Source organism: Megascapheus bottae, chromosome 22 (genome assembly GCF_031878675.1).
Source record: "Megascapheus bottae isolate mThoBot1 chromosome 22, mThoBot2.hap1, whole genome shotgun sequence".
In the NCBI taxonomy this organism is placed as follows: Eukaryota; Metazoa; Chordata; class Mammalia; order Rodentia; family Geomyidae; genus Megascapheus; species Megascapheus bottae.
Window position 1 is genome coordinate 1,324,883 of NC_143530.1, and position 19,877 is coordinate 1,344,759.

Here is a 19,877-nt window from a genome sequence, read left to right on the forward strand (position 1 = left end):
AGCTGTAACTAAGACACCAAAAGCATGGCCCTAGGGGCCAGCAGAGACTCTCGCCATGAATTTGTGTGTCTGTCTTCAGGAACTGAAAGGGGAAGTTAAGAACCACAAAGCCTTATTGGACTCCCTGAATGAAGTGAGTACTGCCTTGCTGGAGCTGGTCCCCTGGAGGGCCAGAGAGGGACTGGAGAAAATGGTAGCCGAGGACAATGAGCGCTATCGGTTGGTGAGCAACTCCATCACTCAGAAGGTAGAGGAGATTGACGCCGCCATTCTTCGGTCACAGCAGGTAGGGACAAAGTGGTTTGTGTTTGGGTAATAAGTTTTCTCCTTCTGTGCCTGGAGCCCTTACCTGAACGAAGATGTCTGTTAGAGTTTCCATCCTTCCCCTGAGCTTCAGAAATGAAAGGTGGGGTTTGAATAGAACGTGGTGTGGCCGTGTATGGACACGTCATTAGTGGCCATCTGCCTGTTCCAGCCCTGCTCTCCAAACAAAACGCCTTTTGTCTACAGAGTGTCCTATGCCTGGTGGTAGTTTTATTCCTTAACTGAGCCTGGAAGCATTTTGAATGAGAGTGTAAGTCGGTGTTAACTATTCATTTATATAAAACTATGGTAAAAGGAAACAGTTTGGTTGCTGATGTGGGTTTTTTCCAAAGATGATTGAAGGGGAAAACAATGACAGTGTCTGACGTGTGTGGCTCACAGAATTTGTAGCCCTGAGTTTTAGAGGCGCCCTGCCTGTAGCCACAGCCCACAGGAGGCCCTGAGCTGCCGCGGGTGTGTGGGTATTTGTAGTACATTTATTCTGATGTCGGGGGCATTTACATTGTCATCAGACTCTGATTGCAAGCTTGGTGTGAGATAGGGTGGTCTTGCTAGGATCTTTAACTGGGCTCAGGAAAACATGTGGCTAACAGACCAAAAGCATAAGGCAGAAGTCAAACTGGTTCTCTTGGGAGCATCCAAACTCCATGTTCTAATGTGGTTCTGCAGAGAGAGCCCCAGTCCTTGTTTTAGCATTGTTCTGTAGAGTTAAAGGCTGATGGAATACCACACTAACAAAGTCTGCCTAGGAGGTGTTTGTGAAGGAGGGCATTCATGCCTGAGGAATGTGTCTGCCACACTCTGTTCTCAAAGTCTGGAGGAATGCAGATGTCTCATTATAATAGGAAAATAGTGTGCTTACTCAAGTATTTGAAAATATTGAATTTTTTTTCATTGAAATTTATTTCACCATTTTGGAACTGGCACTGAAGACATCTCTAAACAGCAGGACAGAAGCTCTGACCTGGGAAGTTGGTTTGGGGGTGGGGGTTGCACGATACAGTGAGAGTACTTGCACCAGCAAGGAAAGAGCCCTGTAGAAATGGGAAGTGCCTGTTCACCGAGAAATTACTGAATAGCCTCAGTATGAGCATTGCAGGAGGACTGTGTGCTCTGTACCCCGACTTCAACAGGCCCCCCCAATCTTAATTGTACTGGTATTCATTTAAAAACATCAACCTATGTATCAGTGTTGGACAGCATGAGGAGAAAAGAGCCACTCTGTACATGATGAGGCTGAGCGCAAGCTCCACCTTCCTGCAGCATATACCACGTATCCTCCCACTGTATACCACAAATTTACCATGTAACCTCCCACAGTGTATACCACAAATATACCATATATTCTCCCACAGTGTATACCACAAATATACCACGTATCCTCCCACAGTGTATATCACAGATATACCACATATCCTCCCACAGTGTATACCACAAATATACCACGTATCCTCACAGTGTATACCACGAATTTACCAGTCATTTTCCCACAGTGTATACCACGAATTTACCACGTATCCTCCCACAGTGTATACCACAGATATACCACATGTCCTCCCACAGTGTATACCACAGATATACCACGTATCCTCCCACAGTGTATACCACGGATATACCACGTGTCCTCCCACAGTGTATACCACGGATATACCACGTGTCCTCCCACAGTGTATACCACGGATATACCACATGTCCTCCCACAGTGTATACCACAGATATACCACGTATCCTCCCACAGTGTATACCACGAATTTATCATTCATCTTCCCACAGTGTATAGCACAGATATACCACGTATCCTCCCACAGTATATACCACGGATATACCACGTATCCTCCCACAGTGTATACCACAAATATACCACGTGTCCTCCCACAGTGTATACCACGAATATACCACACATATACCACATATACTCCCATAGTATATAACATTTATCCTCCTGCAGTATATACCACTTACCTTCTCAACATATATGCCACGTTTATATCATATATCATCCCACAGTATATTCCACTTACCTGAGTCAGACACTATACATATCTGTGCTTAAACCTGCACAGAGTAATATGCCTTTGTGGCTTTCTTTCTCTTGTTGAAAAATGAGTTCAGTGAACCCTATCTATGGAAGTGGGTAGAGGCAATTTTCCTGAAAAGATTTACAGATTGCCATGCTCAGCTCACACACCCAGTTAAGACTAAGGGTCCTAAACCTAAGTTTTTGCCCTCCTTTGCTTCTTGTGAACATACAGTCATGTTTATCAGTAGTGTGGTTTGCTGGTCTGGGAATTCTGGGGTCATGTCTGAGTGCTTGCATATGTAAAGGGCCTCAAAGAAACCCATTGGGCTGGCAGCTATTAGATCCAATAGCTCACGGGGCCACTGGCTGTCAGGTCTGGAGAAAAATACCATCTGTTTATTTCTTTCAAAGAACCAGAAGGAAATATCCCCTGCAGAAGTGAGATTTGTTTGACACTCCAGGCTGTGTTATGAGTAATGAGACACCGAGTGGGAGGAAATACCAATCAAAGAAAAGTGATAAGCTTCTCTTCCCCCAACACCCCCCACAGCCAGGGGAGGAAGGAGGGAGGGTGGCCTTCATGTTCAAGTCCACTCAGCACATGGTTTTTCTTAAGAGCCCCTGCTTTGCTTATAGGAAGTGTAAAACCAGTACATCACGGACTGAAGAAGTTTTTAACTATTGAGTCATAACTTGCCCAGCATGTGAGAGGTTCTGAATTCAACCCCAGCACTGCACTATACGTTATATACATGGCCTACCACATAAGAAGTATTACTGATCTTCGTAGTACTTGAGCCGTTTTTGGTGAAAGCGCATCAGTATCTGAATTCCTGAAGCACTCAGCACATTTGGGAAGGAAGAAAGCAGGGCGTCTCCGAGGCCAGGCCTCCTGCTACGTTAACTTCCCTGCCTCCATTTTGTGGGCTAGGAAGTGCGCTAGTGGAAAGAAATGTCCAGTGTATGCAGCTATGGTCTGAATTAAAGGAGATTTCTGTGTGTGAAGCTCTTAGAGCAACGTGTTCAGCAGACAGCTCGCTGCCCGTGACTGGGAATGTTTCTCAGGAGTCGCCAGCATCTTGCACTAAGCTTAGGAAATTTCTGAGACTAACTGTCCTCTTGACCAGGAGAGAGGTCTGTGGTAAATTCATCTCTCTCCTTCCTCCCTTGTCTTTCTTTCTCTCCCGCCCCTCCTCTTGATCGAGCCCAGAGCAGGCTACCTCGTAAGTCACACGCCCCTTCCTTTTGCATGTATTCTGGTTTTGAGCTAGTAGGGTCTCTAACTTTGCTCAGGCTGACCTTGAACTCTTGATCTGCCTGCCACTGCTTCCTGAGTAGCAGGGACAGGAGGCACACTGCATCACATCTAGCCTTAGTCTATTGTATTTCTTTGTGGAGACTTTCTGTTTTGTGGCTGAGACCTTCCTGGTTTTTCACTTACAACATTCAAAAATGCTTGCTGGAGCATTTTTGTTATCAGAGCTGCCTTAAGTCTTTGTCAGGAAACTGCCATCTCTGCCATCTAGACATTGGTGCTCATTGAGTCCTAGAAATACACACCAAGGAATGAGTGAAATGTCATCAGATTCACATGTAAGGATCTCTTCATTGCAGAGCTGTTTATATAATAGCAAGAACATGCAGGAGATACTGGTGATATTTTAAAATCACATTTAAAATAATACAATGTGGGCCAGGAGCTGGTGGCTCACACCCATGACCTCAGCTACTCTGGAAGCTGAGATCTGAGGATGCCAGTTTGAAGCCAGGCAGTAGCAAAGTCTGTGAGACTCTTATAAACTACCAAACATGAAAAAAAATAAGCTCTAAGTAGAGCTATGGTGCAAGTGTCAGAGCACTAGCCTCAGGCAAAGAAGCTCAAGGACAGAGCCTCGAGCCCCAGGACTGGCACACACATAAAGAAGATGCTATAGGAAAAGCAGGCTGTCACTGTCTGACAGACTTATTTACGTCTGTATTTCTCAGTTTCTAGAAGGAAAGCTACTAAAATGCAATAGTCTTGCGATTAACTACAGGTTTTATTTTTTTCGGCAAGTTTTTCTCTGCTTTATGAATTTCCATTGTGTTACATGAATTACTACTATGGTCAGGAAAACAAAATCTATTCATATATTTAAGACTACTCGAATATCTACACAGCAAGTCCTGAGTTCACACTACCAAAAAAAAAAGCTCTTAAAAATGTTAAAAGTCCGGGCCAGGAGTTTGGCCTAGTGGTAGAGTGCTTGCCAGCATGCACGAAGACCCGGGTTCAATTCCTCAGTACCACATACATAGAAAAAAGCCGGAAGTGGTGCTGAGGCTCAAGTGGTAGAGCTCTAGCCTTGAGAAAGTCCAAGGACAGTGCTCAGGCCCTGAGCCTAAGCCCAGGACTGGCAAAAAAAAAAAATGTTGAAAGTCAGCAGGGAGTGTAGCCTAGTGGTAGAGTGCTCATTTAGCAGGCACGAAGTCTGGTTCTTTGGTACCACATACACAGAAAAAGCTGGAGGTGGTGTGGCTCAAGTGGTAGAGCACTAGCCTTGAGAAAGCCTGAGGACAGTGCACAGGCCCTGGGTTCAAGCCCCAGGCCTGGCAAAAAAAAAAAAAAAAGTTGAAAGTCCATTACTGAAAATTACGCATGTGACAGGGAATGGGAAAGGGTACTGAGAAGTAAAGAAGACTGACGTGCATACATAGACGTTCATCTGCATCACCCCATCTGGAAAGGGATGGGACATGGGAACGCAGCAGAACGGTGGAGTTACCCGAGTGCACTGTGTCAATCTCTGGAGTCACTGTGAAACCCTCCTGGTACACTAATGGTCGATGTATGAAGTGCCGGGCGGGGCCATGCCCTCTTCACAGACATGTCTGTGCACATGCCTTCAGACACACAGAATGGCGAGTACAGAGGAGCATTCCAGACCTTCCTGGGAGCCCTGTACGTGGGGAGCATAGTGCTACCTTTGTACCATGGGAGCAGGGTGAGGGTCAGATGACTACAAAGGGCGTCCGCAGTGGCTTCCACGCACGTGACTCAGCTCCAGAGGGCGATCCTCCTCCTCCGACGCTGGCAAAGCAGACAGCAGTGCGGATGGTTCTAAATCGGTAGCAGGCGCTACAGATGCAGGTCATCAGAAGAGCCTGCGTTCCATTCCTCCTGTCTTTATTTCTCAGTCCCTCTCACATATTATTTTTGATGTCATGAAAAGCTAAGCTCAGAGTTTCCACTCGTGTAATGAGGATATTTAATAGAAGTGTCACCGGTGTTTTTCTGGCACCAGTTGCAGGAACTTGCTGACTTCATGATTTATCCTTTGTTTAGTTTGACCAGGCAGCTGATGCTGAGTTGTCCTGGATTAGCAACACAGAGAAGAAACTGGTGTCCCTGGGTGACATCAGGCTTGAGCAAGACCAGACCTCCGCTCAACTGCAGGCCCAGAAGGTGAGGAAACGCCCAGGATAGATGCTTGCCTTGTCTAGACCCCTCAAGTGAGCCAGACGGTATTTTCAATTACTTTGCCTGATTGTCTTCACGTTCTTTCTGTGTTCACCTTTGTTTGATAGACCTTCACCATGGAGATTTTGAGACACAAAGATATTATTGATGAACTTGTAAAATCTGGGCACCAAATCATGACCACATCCACTGAAGAGGAAAAGTTATCAATGAAGGTATCATCTTGTGTATGTTCCTGCTGGCGAGATTCTGAGTGACAATGTGGCTGAGTTAAACACTCGGACCCTCTTTCCCTTATCCACAGCTTGTAGTTTAAACAGCAAAATTATTAGCTTGCAAGTAAAGTATTGGTTAAGCCCACAGAGTACTAGTTACAGGACTGCTTCAAGGCAGCGCCTGGAGTGCAGTCTTTTTAATAGAGAGGCTGGTAGGTCCTGGTACATACCAAGTACATACCAAGCTCTATCATTGCCCTTACTATCAGTATGAACTACCCTTTATCATAGGCAACGGCCGTGGGGTACTTGTTTCAGGAATGTTAAAGCCTCAGATATGCAGTTCTGTCTCTTTTTCCATAGAAGAACAGGTGAGGAAGCAGGTCCTTATTGAAGCATCCGCCAAGAACCTAAGCAGTGAAAGAAATCAGTGTGTAGATGGCAGAAAATGAGTTATGTGCAAGAGTCTGTGCCTGGTATTTATACTCCTTGGAGAATCTACTCCTCTGTAATGCAATCTCTTATTTCTGGTGGAAGTCCAGACATGAAGAATGCAGATCACGATGAAATCCTTTGTGTCCTTCTCTAGGTGGGGGTTTGTGTTAGGCTTTCTCTTGTGTTGTTTACTGTGAGTTTATAACAGATCACCTGACTGTCTTCTCAAATTCATGTCCTGCTTTGACCCTGATAAGATTTTAGCAATGATTATAATTTCATGCAAGTAGAAACCAAATAGAGCTTACTTTCCAAACTTAACAGGTAAAGAAGCGTGCTTATTATGTTGGACAAGCTTGGAATGTCTTGCATCAAAACTTGACATCCTCTTGAAATGCACTTTTGTATGTAGACATGGCTAATCTAAGTAGGTTTTTGTTTCACAGGCATTTGTTGAGGGTCTCCTCTGTACCCCATCTGATACATGCAGTGCTAGCCAATGTCACAGACATGTCTCTTCATCTGATTTTCCAGAAAAAACTGGACAAGGTATTGAAAACGTATGATGGCATCTGCCAGATAAACTCAGAGCGATGTCTGCAGCTGGAACGGGCACATTCACTGGTGAGCCAGTTCTGGGAGACGTATGAAGAACTCTGGCCATGGCTCACAGAGACCCAGAGAGTCGTCTCTCAGCTTCCAGCCCCGGCCCTCGAGTATGAAGCACTGAGGCAGCAGCAGGAGGAACACCGGGTGAGCTTGGGGTTACGAGAACCCGTGGGCCCACCGCCTATGCATGGTGTTAAATTCTGTCACACACCACTTTTGATCTGGGACACTGCCTAGTGGCTTAGCCCAGAGCTCAGGACACACTTAGAGCTCATTGTACAGCCATAACTACATCACAGCACTTATGAGTAACAGGCTCTATAAACTACCTGGTAGGAAGAACAGGTCCAGTTGTACATGCCCGGTGAAGGAGCTTGGGAAGAGCTTTCAGCTTATTCCTGTTGGCTGAGGCATATACTTATGTGTACTGGTCAGGACCATATAGAATACAAAAGAAAGTCAAAGTAAGTGGACGAGTGAGTTATCATGCAGAGCTACCAGCTTGGAGGAAGCGCAGGATCAACTCAGCCACACTGGGGAGCCGTGGATACAGGTCGTGGCCCTGGCTCTGCCCCTCTGCATTTCTTGTTCTTGTAAGTGTAGGGAGTATATTTCCAGAGTCTTACATGTTAATGAACAGCACTGCGAAGCCCTCATCTGGAGGTCGATTGTTATTGTCAAGTACGATTTTGCGAGGACATACATGAGAAGGGGGCTAACGATTGTCAGGGGAAAAAAAAAACCTTCTGAAGTTCTATTTATGGACTTACAAACTTAGAATTATTCTCCCTGAGCTGTACAAAATGTACTTGGAATGCAATCTATGTGCAATGTGTGTGTGCGAGTGTGTGTATGTGCACATGTGTGTGTAAATGTGTGTGTGTGTGTGTGTGTGTGTGTGTGTGTGTGTGTGTGTATGATTAAGGAAGGTAGGGGAAGCAGACAGGACATTAGGTCAGTATGTTACATCATTTCTGGGAACACATGCTATACTTCCTGACTTTATTTCCTTAGTGTATTGGCATTGAAGAATATCTTCAAGTATTTATCTAGAAAACATACTAGAGTATACTTTAAGAAAAAATAAGAAATTTATAGGGGTTCAGTGTAAATTACTCCACAAGAAAAAGAGAAACCATGTAGGACAGAATTTAATTTAGCATCAGTGTTCATCTGGCAGAAGCCTCCATGTCTCCTCATTGAGTTATTTTTAATGTAAAGCATTGCATAGATTTTCTGCTCTGGGTGATTGGAATAGTTGTATTTAGCATAGTATCAAGCAGAAAGTCTTATTATTGAGTTCTTTTTTTTTCCAGGATGGAATTGATTCCTTTTTGCATAGTAGTTAAACCTGCAGAACAGGTTGGGATTGCACTAGCCCCAAACAGGCTTCCTACCGATCAGCTCCGCTTTCAGGACACCTGCAGCCCTGTGGCACGCGCCTCTCCAGCCCTCATTCTGTCTATTGAGAAGCTATGCTGGGAATGAAACCCAGTTCCAAGGCCTGGTACCAAATATTAGGGTTCTCAAGAGTCATACTAGCTGCGTCCGGTGTGGCTGTGAGCAGGCAGGCCCCGCACTCACACGTGTACACCCCCAAGTAGATGCCAGTGTGTCTCTGGCCTGTTGTGGGAGGGTCTCATCCAGGCCTAGGCTCATTACCCCATAGCAGGGAGGCAGGCACAGAGGAGTTCTCGCTCCTGTCACTTAGAGGCCAGTTTGCTTTTCAAGAATGCCTAGTAGAGACAGATGTGGTGTCTCCCCACCCTCGTCCACAATTAAAGTACAGGGGAATATGAGCATGCGTTCATTTGTATTGCTTCACATGTCTAAAAGCAGTGTCTTGTGGGTGGGATCACTCTCCCACCCCTTTATCTTGAGGTCTTTGTTTTTTATATTGTCTGTCATTTACTGAGCGTCTTTCTGTTCACCCTCCCTCCTTCCCTACCTTTCCTAGTTTTTATATATTTCATGAATGGACAAAAGGAACCCCGAGAGTTAGGCCATGTTTTCTCTAAGGACATAGCAGCCCAGAATCTTTTCATATGAAAGGACTTTTGGCGAATGCCCTGTTCCAGTGTGCTGCTGCTGCTGTACATGATGTCAAACACTGTGTGCTGTCATGGGTTGCGCATATTGCCATGTGTTGTACATGCCATCACACACAGCCATACATTGTACATGCCATCGTATTTGTATACAGCACCATGTGTGAATGCCAGGCAGGGGAAAGATGCTTTTGAGTGCCTCCTCCCAGCTGGATGCACTGGGGTGCTGGTGCAAATGCCGAGATGTGGAGGGGAGACCCTAAGACACTGAAAAACCCTTTTGGTTTGTTGTAGCAACTGCGAGAGCTGATAGCAGAGCACAAGCCCCACATAGATAAGATGAACAAGACCGGGCCCCAGCTTCTGGAGCTGAGCCCAGAGGAAGGCTTCGCCATCCAAGAGAAGTACGTGGCTGCTGACACCCTTTACAGCCAGATTAAAGAAGATGTCAAAAGGCGAGCAGTGGCCCTGGATGAAGCCATTTCGCAGTCAGCCCAGGTAACGAATGACACTAGAAGTATAACCGAACTGTCCCAACAGAACCCCAGGCAGTCCATAAAGCTAGAACAGATTTCCCCCCTCAGAAAGCCCAGCAATGGACGATTCTAGAACGGGGCCTTCCCAAGCAGGAAGTGTGCAGAGGCACTCTCCTTAGATCTCCTGATTGAATTAATCCACAATATTTATCACTAAACTCCTTTTCTCTCAGAGGTGATCGTGTTTGCTTATCCAGCGTGTATATTTCTCTCCCTGCTGAATTTATAAAAAATAATTTCAGGGGGCCGGGAGTGTGGCCTAGTGGTAGAGTGCTTGCCTAGCATGTACAAAGACCCGGGTTCTATTCCTTTGTACCACATACATGGGGGGAAAAAAAAACGGAAATGATGCTGTGGCTCAAGTGGTGTAGAGTGCTAGCCTTGAGAAAGCCCAAGGACAGTGCTCAGGCCCTGAGTTCAAGCCCCAGGACTGGCAAAAGAATAATAATAATAATGATGATGATGATAATAATAATAATTTCAATAGCTATGACACAGACCCATGCTATCACTATCTACATGTGTAGTCTCCATGTCTCCATTGTAGGTAGAATGTACTATTTGTGATTAAGAGAGGTAGAAGGAGGTATTGCTGTGACTATTAGTAAAATGTTAATGAGCTGGACACGAGTGGCCCACACCGGCAGAAAAGTCCACTATATTCAGTTTGTGAGACAACCAGCCAAAAGCATGGTTGGAGGCATGACTCAGATGGCAGATACCAGCTTAATAAGCAAGAGGCTCTGAGTTCAAACCCCAGTACAACCAAAATTTTGAGAACAAACACCAGCAAAACATTCTTATGAAAGCAGCAAGAAAGACTAATATATCCCAAATAACAAGGAGAAGAATATAAGGTTGAAATGAATTTTGTGGGTTTTTTTTCTGAAGTAAAAATTTGAAGTTACCACGTAGCTTTCCATTTTTTATTTTTGTTTTTTTTCAGTCATAGAATGTTATATTGGTTCATCACCTGTCATTCTGAGCTGTGATTTCCTTACCGATGAGGATAATATAACACTTAGGAATGAGCACATTTTTGTTACTGCCTAATTTGTATATGAATATAATGTGTTGGGCATGAATTAAATACAGACTTCCAATACAGCATCAGGGAGATGTTTATTTGGTTTTATTTTGTGGGATTTTTTTCTTTACATACTTTGCAGTTCAGCCCTTATAAATCCCTTAGATATGATTAAACCTGCCCATCAATTTTATATTGTAATGTTTTAGGGTGTCAAAATTGTGACTAAAAATGAAAACAATCAGTTTTCAGAGAAGAATCTGTTAATAAATTTTAAAATTAAATTATGATAAAATGTAGCATTTTAAGGCAGATACTGATCATTTTTTCTTCTTCCTCTTTTTTTCTCCTCCCTCTCTTCTTTCTCTCTCTCTGTTTCTCTCCTTCCTTCCTTCCTTCCATTCTTTCTTTCTTTAGCTTGAACTCAGGAGCAAGGTACTCTCTCTGAGAGCTTTTGCTAAGGAGTTGTGCTCTACTTCCTGAGCCACAGTTCCACTTTCCCTATTTTGGTAGTTAATTGGAGACAAGTATCTCATGGACTTTGCCACTCAGGACTGGCTTTGAACTGTGATGCTCAGACCTCAGCTTCCCAAGTAGCTAGGATTGAAAGTGTGAGCCACAGGCACCCAGGGTTTCATGTATCATTTCTTAATGAGTACGTGCAGGTGCTCACAAGGTGTTCTCCATGCGTGTCCTGCAGGGGTGCTTGCACGCATGTCATGATGGTGGCTCGTCTGTGTGTGCAGTGGATCCAGCTCTCTGGATGCCTCTGTTCAGGAGGGTCTCAGCTTCAGCTCATTATGGCTTCGGTCAGCACTAGGGTTTCTCACGTGGAACTCACATGGCCTCACGCATCTTGCCCGTAAATGATCCCCTTGTTTCCTTCCAGTTCCACGACAAGATTGACCAAATCCTAGAGAGCCTGGTGCGCACGGCAGAGCGCCTCCGGCAGCCGCCATCCATCTCTGCAGAGGTCGAGAAGGTCAAGGAGCAGATTAGTGACAACAAGACTGTGTCCATGGACATGGAAAAGCTGCAGCCCCTGTACGAGACACTCAGGCAGCGGGGCGAGGACATGATCTCCAGGTCCGGGGGCCCCAACAAGGACGCCTCCGCCAAAGGTAATCGTCTGGGAGCAGGGAAACAACTCGGTGTCTGCAACGCTGACAGGCCAAGTGCATACACAAAGCCAGACCTTTGAAAACGTGTTGCTAACAGTGTACGTAGGACTGAAGGGCGGGTGAGAGGCACTTCTGTATCTGTGCAGTGGATGACGTAGTAGAACCAGATTGGGCCTTTTAATCCGGAGGGTAAAGCATGACACTGGTAAGGTCAAACCTCCTGGAGGTGTGTGTTCTTTCTCATTGCTGACTCTCACCTGCACACCCAGTCCATCCCCTAGCCGCAAGCAATGGCTCAGCTGACCATGGCCAGTCCAGCAGAGCCTTGAGTGCTAGGGAAGAGCAGAGACACAGTAGAAGTCCTTGAGGTCTTCAGAAGGAAGCAGCAGCCTTCACTGTCACATTCCTGGGCTTGAACTGACAGCAGTACTCTTGACCCCAGGGCATAAGAAAATACACTAACTGAGGCCTGTCTTATTGAACTTAAAACCAGGCAACCCAGATCCTCTCTGAGCTCACTTAACTTTTAGCACCCCAGGGTCAGGAGGAACCTTGTTCAGATGGGAGAGGAGACCAGAGAGTTGGCATTGTTTGATGTTGGCCCTGGGCTCTTGGCCCTCACTAAACCACAGCTGGCCAGGCCCTCCTGGTCCTAGAGTAGGTGGTGAATGACAGCTCTCTCTGTGCACTGCGGGTTTGCTTCCCCACTCCACTGGGGTCACCCATCTTCTTGTTGGGCCATTGGCTCTGTAGCTGTGCAGGATAAACTTGACCGCATGGTTTCCGTCTGGGAGAGCATCCACACGCTGGTGGAAGAAAGGGAGGCCAAGCTACTGGACGTGCTGGAGCTGGCAGAGAAGTTCTGGTGTGATCACCTGTCTCTGGCGGTTACCATGAAGGACACCCAGGATTTCATCCGGGATCTGGAAGGCCCTGGAGTTGACCCCTCCGTTGTAAAGCAGCAGCAGGAAGCAGCAGAGGTACGCACACGGCTGCATGTCACCAGCAGGCGTTCTTTTGGCAGCTCTTAGCATTTACGCTGTTAAATTTGTGTTTTAGGGCTGGAGGTCTGGCTCGATAGTAGAATACTTGCCCAGCAAGCACAAGGGCTGGCTTTGTGCAGACTTGGTCTGGGACACGGGGGAAATAGAGGCTAGTGGAAGGTAGGCCACACCTCCCATGTAGCTGGAAGCCGCATGTTAAGTATTAAACAGTTTAGCTCTGTCCCCACTGCTTCTGCCTACTTTCAGGGCCCTGTATCTGTTCTTGGCTCCAACTTAGCCCAAGGTGAAATGTCTCCTTGCTTGATCTTTTGAACCCTGTTGCGCCTTGTCTCTCTAGATGTGCCCTTACATGGCGCTGCTTAAAAGCCCTCACAGGCCCCTGTGCCTGCTGGGCAGAGCCCAGCCTTCCCAGTCCAGTCCCCACTGCCCAGCCTGGCCCAGGCCTCCCTTGCTGCTCTTTCACCAAGTGCCCTCTCTTCCAGGAGGTAGAAAGTGGTGCCCCCAAGCTGAGATGCCCTTCCTCATGTCTGTGACATCAGCCAGTTTATCTCCCCACCCTTTCTGTCCAATCCCTTCTCCCTTCCCGCCCCCCCCCCCGGGGGGGCAGATGCTGTTCTAGCCTCAAGGTTCTGCTTTCCTCACAGCCGATTGCTGTGGTTGAACTGAGAGCCTCGGGGGTAATAGCCAGGCCTGTTTTCCTCTGTCCTCAGGGCCTGTTACATACATCCTTGTACTTATTGGATAAATGTGTATTGATTGAATGAATATCTATTCAGCCAAGAAATTCCAAGCAAAAGATAGAAAATGAAGGGAAGCAGGAAGCTGGGATGGCTGTAGTTGCACTGCACCTCCAGCCTTCACCAGAGCCGTCTTGGTCTCTGTGTGGCTCAGATGGTCTTCGGGTTTGTTCCAGGCCATCAGGGAGGAAGTGGATGGGCTGCAGGAGGAGCTGACCATGGTCACCAGCCTGGGCTCGGAGCTCATCGCCGCCTGCGGGGAGCCGGATAAGCCCATTGTGAAGAAGAGTCTGGACGAGGTGCGGCCTGCGAGGTCACCTGAGGCTTCCCTGAAACCTCAGCGCAGCATTCCTTTGTTACAAGTAGTCGTGAATTTGAAGTTTGATATTAAGAGACTTATAACATTTGCATTGTAGCTAAATTCAGCCTGGGATTCTCTAAACAAAGCTTGGAAAGACCGGATTGACAAGCTAGAGGAGGCCATGCAGACTGCAGTACAGTACCAGGATGGACTACAGGTGAGGCCAGCCCCGCGTGCCACCTTGCAGGGGCAGTCCTGCAGCAGCTCTCACTTGTGGTTGGCTCTTTACTAGATCTTTTGGATGAGTAGCTTGAGAAGTGTATCCATGTGTCTCTAGACACACTTCCAGTGAGCGTTACCTTGTCAAGAAATATTTAACGCTTTTCTAGTGCAAGGAAGTGTTCCACACAGGTATTTTTTTTTTTGAACAATTCAGTATCAGGAAATGACGTGGAGCTGAGACTGGATTCTGGTGCAAGGATGAGTGTGCCGAGACGAAAGGCGTAAACGCTCTAAAAATTCCAGCCAGTCTAGCAGAAGCCAGAAGGTTGACTGGAGGCCAGTGGGCCCTGTGTGCTAAGATAGACGTTGTTCCCGGGCTGCTGTGTGGTGCCCGTGTCTTCTCCACCCGTGTCGTTTACTTCAAGCGCTGCCTTCCTGCCCCTGGAGGCTCTCAGCTCATTAATCGTGTGGAAGTTGGCATCGTCAACATCAACAGCTCGCTGTCAGCCAAGGCCAACAGCTGCTGCTTCTTTCTTCATGTTCCCCAACCTCGTTCCATTTCCTACCACTTGGCACCCTCCTTCCAAACAGGAAGCAGCCGCTTTCAAAGCTCACATGAGCACAGCTGTCTCCTTCCCATCAAGCCACTATCACACACACCACCAGCTACTTCACGCGTGTACTCACACCATCACACACACCGCCAGCACTTCACGCGTGCACTCACACCAGCGTACACACCGCCAGCACTTCACGCGTGCACTCACACCAGCGTACACACCGCCAGCCACTTCACGCGTGCACTCACACCATCACACACACCGCCAGCCACTTCACGCGTGCACTCACACCAGTGTACACACATCAGCCACTTCACGTGTGCACTCACACCAGCGTACACACATCAGCCACTTCACGCGTGCACTCACACTAGTGTACACACCGCCAGCCACTTCACGCGTGCACTCACACCATCACACACACCGCCAGCACTTCACGCGTGCACTCACACCAGCGTACACACTGCCAGCCACTTCACTTCCACCTTCACACCAGCGTACACACATCAGCCACTTCACGCGTGCACTCACACCAGTGTACACACCGCCAGCCACTTCACGCGTGCACTCACACCATCACACACACCGCCAGCCACTTCACGCGTGCACTCACACCAGTGTACACACATCAGCCACTTCACGTGTGCACTCACACCAGCGTACACACATCAGCCACTTCACGCGTGCACTCACACTAGTGTACACACCGCCAGCCACTTCACGCGTGCACTCACACCATCACACACACCGCCAGCCACTTCATGCGTGCACTCACACCAGCGTACACACCGCCAGCACTTCACGCGTGCACTCACACCAGCGTACACACTGCCAGCCACTTCACTTCCACCTTCACACCAGTGTACACACTGCCAGCCACTTCACTTCCACCTTCACACCAGCGTACACACATCAGCCACTTCACGCGTGCACTCACACCAGTGTACACACCGCCAGCCACTTCACGCGTGCACTCACACCATCACACACACCGCCAGCCACTTCATGCGTGCACTCACACCATCACACACACCGCCAGCCACTTCATGCGTGCACTCACACCATCACACACACCGCCAGCCACTTCACGCGTGCACTCACACCATCACACACACCGCCAGCCACTTCACGCGTGCACTCACACCAGCGTACACACCGCCAGCCACTTCACTTCCACCTTCACACCAGCGTACACACCGCCAGCCACTTCACTTCCACCTTCACACCAGCGTACACACATCAGCCACTTCACGCGTGCACTCACACCAGTGTACACACATCAGCCACTTCACGTGTGCACTCACACCATCACACACACCGCCAGCCACTTCACGCGTGCACTCACACCATCACACACACCGCCAGCCACTTCACGCGTGCACTCACACCAGTGTACACACATCAGCCACTTCACACGTGCACTCACACCAGTGTACACACCGCCAGCCACTTCACGCGTGCACTCACACCAGCGTACACACCGCCAGCCACTTCACGCGTGCACTCACACCAGTGTACACACCGCCAGCCACTTCACTTCCACCTTCACACCAGTGTACACACATCAGCCACTTCACGTGTGTATTCACACCAGCATACATAACACTAGCAGTGCTTCTATGCGTGGTGTTAATAGTCTAATAGCATTCAATAACTTAATTTCTTTTGCATACTTTAGATATAGAGTTAACACAATAGCTATTTCATATTTGGGACAACTTTTGTTATGTTGCTGTTTCTGTTTAAATGTGCCTTAATTTTTCACAAGAGAGCCATCCTTCCTTACAATTGCCCTTTTCTATAACTCATGACATATTGTGGTATTTTCATCTGTTTTTCAGGCAGTCTTTGACTGGGTGGACATTGCAGGTGGAAAGTTAGCTTCACTGTCTCCCATCGGAACAGATCTTGAAACCGTCAAGCAGCAAATTGAAGAGCTAAAGGTACACGTGGAGGTCTAAATAATCTATCAAAGGCTTCCTTGCATAAAATGATTTATTTTACATAATTAAAGCATCACATTTTGATTTTGAAATGTGTTTTATACATTGCCTACAGAGAATGAACAATAGAAAGTATGGGCCCCTTAAATAAAAGACACTGATTGTTTTGTTTGCATTAATTAATACCTGGTTATGTTGAAAATTTAGAAAATCCAAATAAGTAAAGATGAGGAAAAACAATGTTTTCATCATCCCAAATATTGCATACCCAGAAGCAGCTCCTCTTAGGTCTTCTCACCTCTCAGATATCAGATGACCTCATGTTGAGAGCAGTGTGTGTGTGTGTTTGTGTGTATGTATGTATGAGTGTGTTTGGGGGGGCATCTCAATGATACTGTGGGGACTGTTTGAACTGGCTTTATTATTCAGTGTACAGTGACACTTGTATTTTCTGTAGTGTGTTCTTAGTGCAACTTAGAGGACTTCCCTGGCTGTATTTGTTGGTCACCTCATCATTAACACTTTGTGTCTGGCCATCTGTTCTGAGCCCCCTGAGTCCGTGATCATTTAGTGTCCTGACTTCTGCTCCCTCCTTCCTGGAGACCTCTTGTCAGCAAAGTCACTGGATTCTCACGTAAAACCACTGTCCCACACTAGAAGAGCATTTTCATCTCAAAATATGACTGGATAGTCCATTGACAAATAGGTTCTTTTCTTGGGGATTCTGCTATTACCGTTGGTAGACTGGAATATGTTTTGTCCTGTCTTGCTCTTCCCTTGCCTTTTCGGGAGCTCAGCACCAGATGGACTTGAGTGAGGGGGTGTGGGTGCCATGTTCCTCTCCGTGGCTTCCACAGGCACTTCAGCCCGTTCCACTTCTTCCCCGGGTGGAGGCAGGAAGGTCACCTCACTTGTCTTCTCCATGCTCTGCCCTGAACTGGAGGAAAAGTTATTTCTTTCAACTTCATAGAGAGTCATTTGAGCTTGGCAACTCTCATTATACTGCATTACTTTTTAATTATTTCTGCCATATGCTTAAAGAGAATAAGAGACTGCTTATCCATTAATTATTTATGATTGCAGCCTCAGATAAATATAAAGATAATTTGTGATAGGACAGTTTTCTATTACAGTCAGCCACTTCCTGACCTGTTGCTTGGCTAAGTTGTTCTAATCAACAGTATGGCAGTGACATAGGAAGCGCCAGGAGAGAGAGAGGGAGTGGCAGCAGTGGGCAAGGCTTAGAAACAGCTAAATACTGAGAAATATAACACAGCTATGAGAGGTAATACGAGGGAGGATGCAGAATGTGAGTGTGTGTGCGTGCGCACAAGAGAGAAATGCAAGTACTGAGATCATTAGAAGCATTGTTTCCTGGGTTTCAGAGGTGTTTACATATGTTTTCTTCCCTGTAATTTCAAAACACACTTTTGAATATGTACATGTATTTGAATAAGTTAACCTTAAGGTTTGTGGTTTCTATAAATGCCAAAATTTTGCAGACATGTTTCCACCAAATACCCTTTCCAACAGGAAATACAAATTAGATTAAAATGCTAACCCATAGTATGTTATTGTCTTAAAGCTTCTGTTTTTTAAAATGTTCATATATATATATTTTTTTCTTTTTAATAGCAATTTAAGTCAGAGGCCTACCAACAACAGATAGAAATGGAAAGGCTGAATCATCAGGCAGAACTTCTGCTGAAGAAAGTGACGGAGGAGAGCGACAAGCGGGCCCTGGAGGACCCCTTGATGGAGCTGAAGTCGATCTGGGACAGCCTGGGTGAGAGGATTGTCAGCAGACAGGTGAGTGAGTAGATGCCAGACTCTGACAGGAAGTGCTTGTTCAAGTCAAGTCAGCCAGATACTTCAACTCTCTCGTATTGGAGTAAGAACTCTCCCTGTCGGTGCCATGCTGTGAACACAAGAGAACATCTAATTTTTAAAAATGTGGAGAGAGGGGCCGGGAGTTTGGCCTAGTGGTTAAAGTGCTTGCCTAGCATGCATGAAGACCCGGGTTCGATTCCTCGGTACCACATACATAGAAAAAAAAAAAGCCGGAAGTGATGCTGAGGCTCAAGTGGTAGAGCTCTAACCTTGAGAAAGTCCAAGGACAGTGCTCAGGCCCTGAGCTCAAGCCCAGGACTGGGAAAAAAAAAATGTGGAGAGAGGTTGCATGCCATGGGCCCTGCTCAGGGACGTAAGTGGCAGAAAGTGATGACTTTTCACCCTTGTTCTGCTGGCGTGCATCAGGCATGACAACGGTCCTTCCTCTTTGCTCTCTTCCAGCACAAGCTGGAGGGCGCGCTCCTTGCACTGGGTCAGTTCCAGCATGCCCTGGACGAGCTGCTGGCCTGGCTGACACACACCGAGGGCCTGCTCAGTGAACAGAAGCCGGTTGGCGGGGACCCGAAAGCCATTGAAATTGAACTTGCCAAGCATCACGTATGTTGCTGCCGGCACATTGGTGCTTCTTCCCTGTGCTTTTCTGGGACACCAAGTTGGGTTTTCAGGTTTATGATCTTAACAGATGTTTACACCTGACATTTATAGTCAGAGCTTACAGTACGTAAAACAAGTACTTCCCCTGAGATGACAAAATGTTTTTCTCAGTTCAGGGCACTTACACACCAAATAAACAAGGGAGATTGGTGACCGAATTTTAATAGGCAAACACTGAAAATTTAAGTCCAGTCATCTCTGTGCTAAGATTAATGTCATCTTGGATTATGTTTGAAGTTGTTGGGGAGAGCCTAAATTGTCGCGGGCTCAAAATGTAGCTCTGCCACAGTTGTAGCCTTTCTGTGGTTGCACATCTCAAATTCAGCCAGTTTGGCATGCTCTGCCTATCTATGTCTGTCTGTCTCTCCTAGTACAGTTTTATTTTGTTTTTCTAGTTCAGTGTTGCTTTTAGTTTTGACTGGCTACTTGTACCTTGCCTTTCTAAATCAGTTTTGAACTATTTATTACTTGTAATTTTTTATAATGTGTCATGTCTTTAACTTGAAGCTTGAAAGTCTTTGTTGGGAAACATGCTCCATTATACCTGCTCCCTCCTTGGTTGATGTTCTTAGCCAGTCACCCCCAATCCTTGAATGACCTGACTCACATGAAGGTTTTTGCACAGTAGTTATCCTGACATTTCACAATCTTCCATGGACTTTAAAATTTACAGTAATAGTCCTGGGTCTTAGCTGTAAATGTTTCTTTATGACCTGGTATTGGACATTTAGGTTTTGGGCATTTAAGACCATGATATACAATCTGTAGTCTTGCCCTACTTCTTTCCTACTTTTTCTCCATAGTAACTGT

The 19,877-nt window shown here is 46.6% G+C and overlaps 1 protein-coding gene across 7 annotated transcripts in view; it reads left to right on the forward strand.

Annotated features, from left to right (window-relative positions):
* The window catches only part of LOC150047545 (dystonin-like), a 287,691-nt gene that overhangs the window by 235,316 nt on the left and 32,498 nt on the right, over positions 1 to 19,877 (forward strand). For all 7 annotated transcript variants that reach the window (XM_090355460.1, XM_090355461.1, XM_090355456.1 and 4 more), the window contains 12 exons: positions 80 to 286; positions 5,670 to 5,789; positions 5,912 to 6,019; positions 6,989 to 7,207; positions 9,406 to 9,609; positions 11,564 to 11,795; positions 12,549 to 12,775; positions 13,713 to 13,835; positions 13,953 to 14,054; positions 16,461 to 16,562; positions 18,198 to 18,371; positions 18,855 to 19,010. In XM_090355460.1, coding sequence (XP_090211586.1) covers positions 80 to 286; positions 5,670 to 5,789; positions 5,912 to 6,019; positions 6,989 to 7,207; positions 9,406 to 9,609; positions 11,564 to 11,795; positions 12,549 to 12,775; positions 13,713 to 13,835; positions 13,953 to 14,054; positions 16,461 to 16,562; positions 18,198 to 18,371; positions 18,855 to 19,010 — 1,974 coding nt within the window. The remainder of the gene's footprint in view (positions 1 to 79; positions 287 to 5,669; positions 5,790 to 5,911; positions 6,020 to 6,988; positions 7,208 to 9,405; positions 9,610 to 11,563; positions 11,796 to 12,548; positions 12,776 to 13,712; positions 13,836 to 13,952; positions 14,055 to 16,460; positions 16,563 to 18,197; positions 18,372 to 18,854; positions 19,011 to 19,877) is intronic.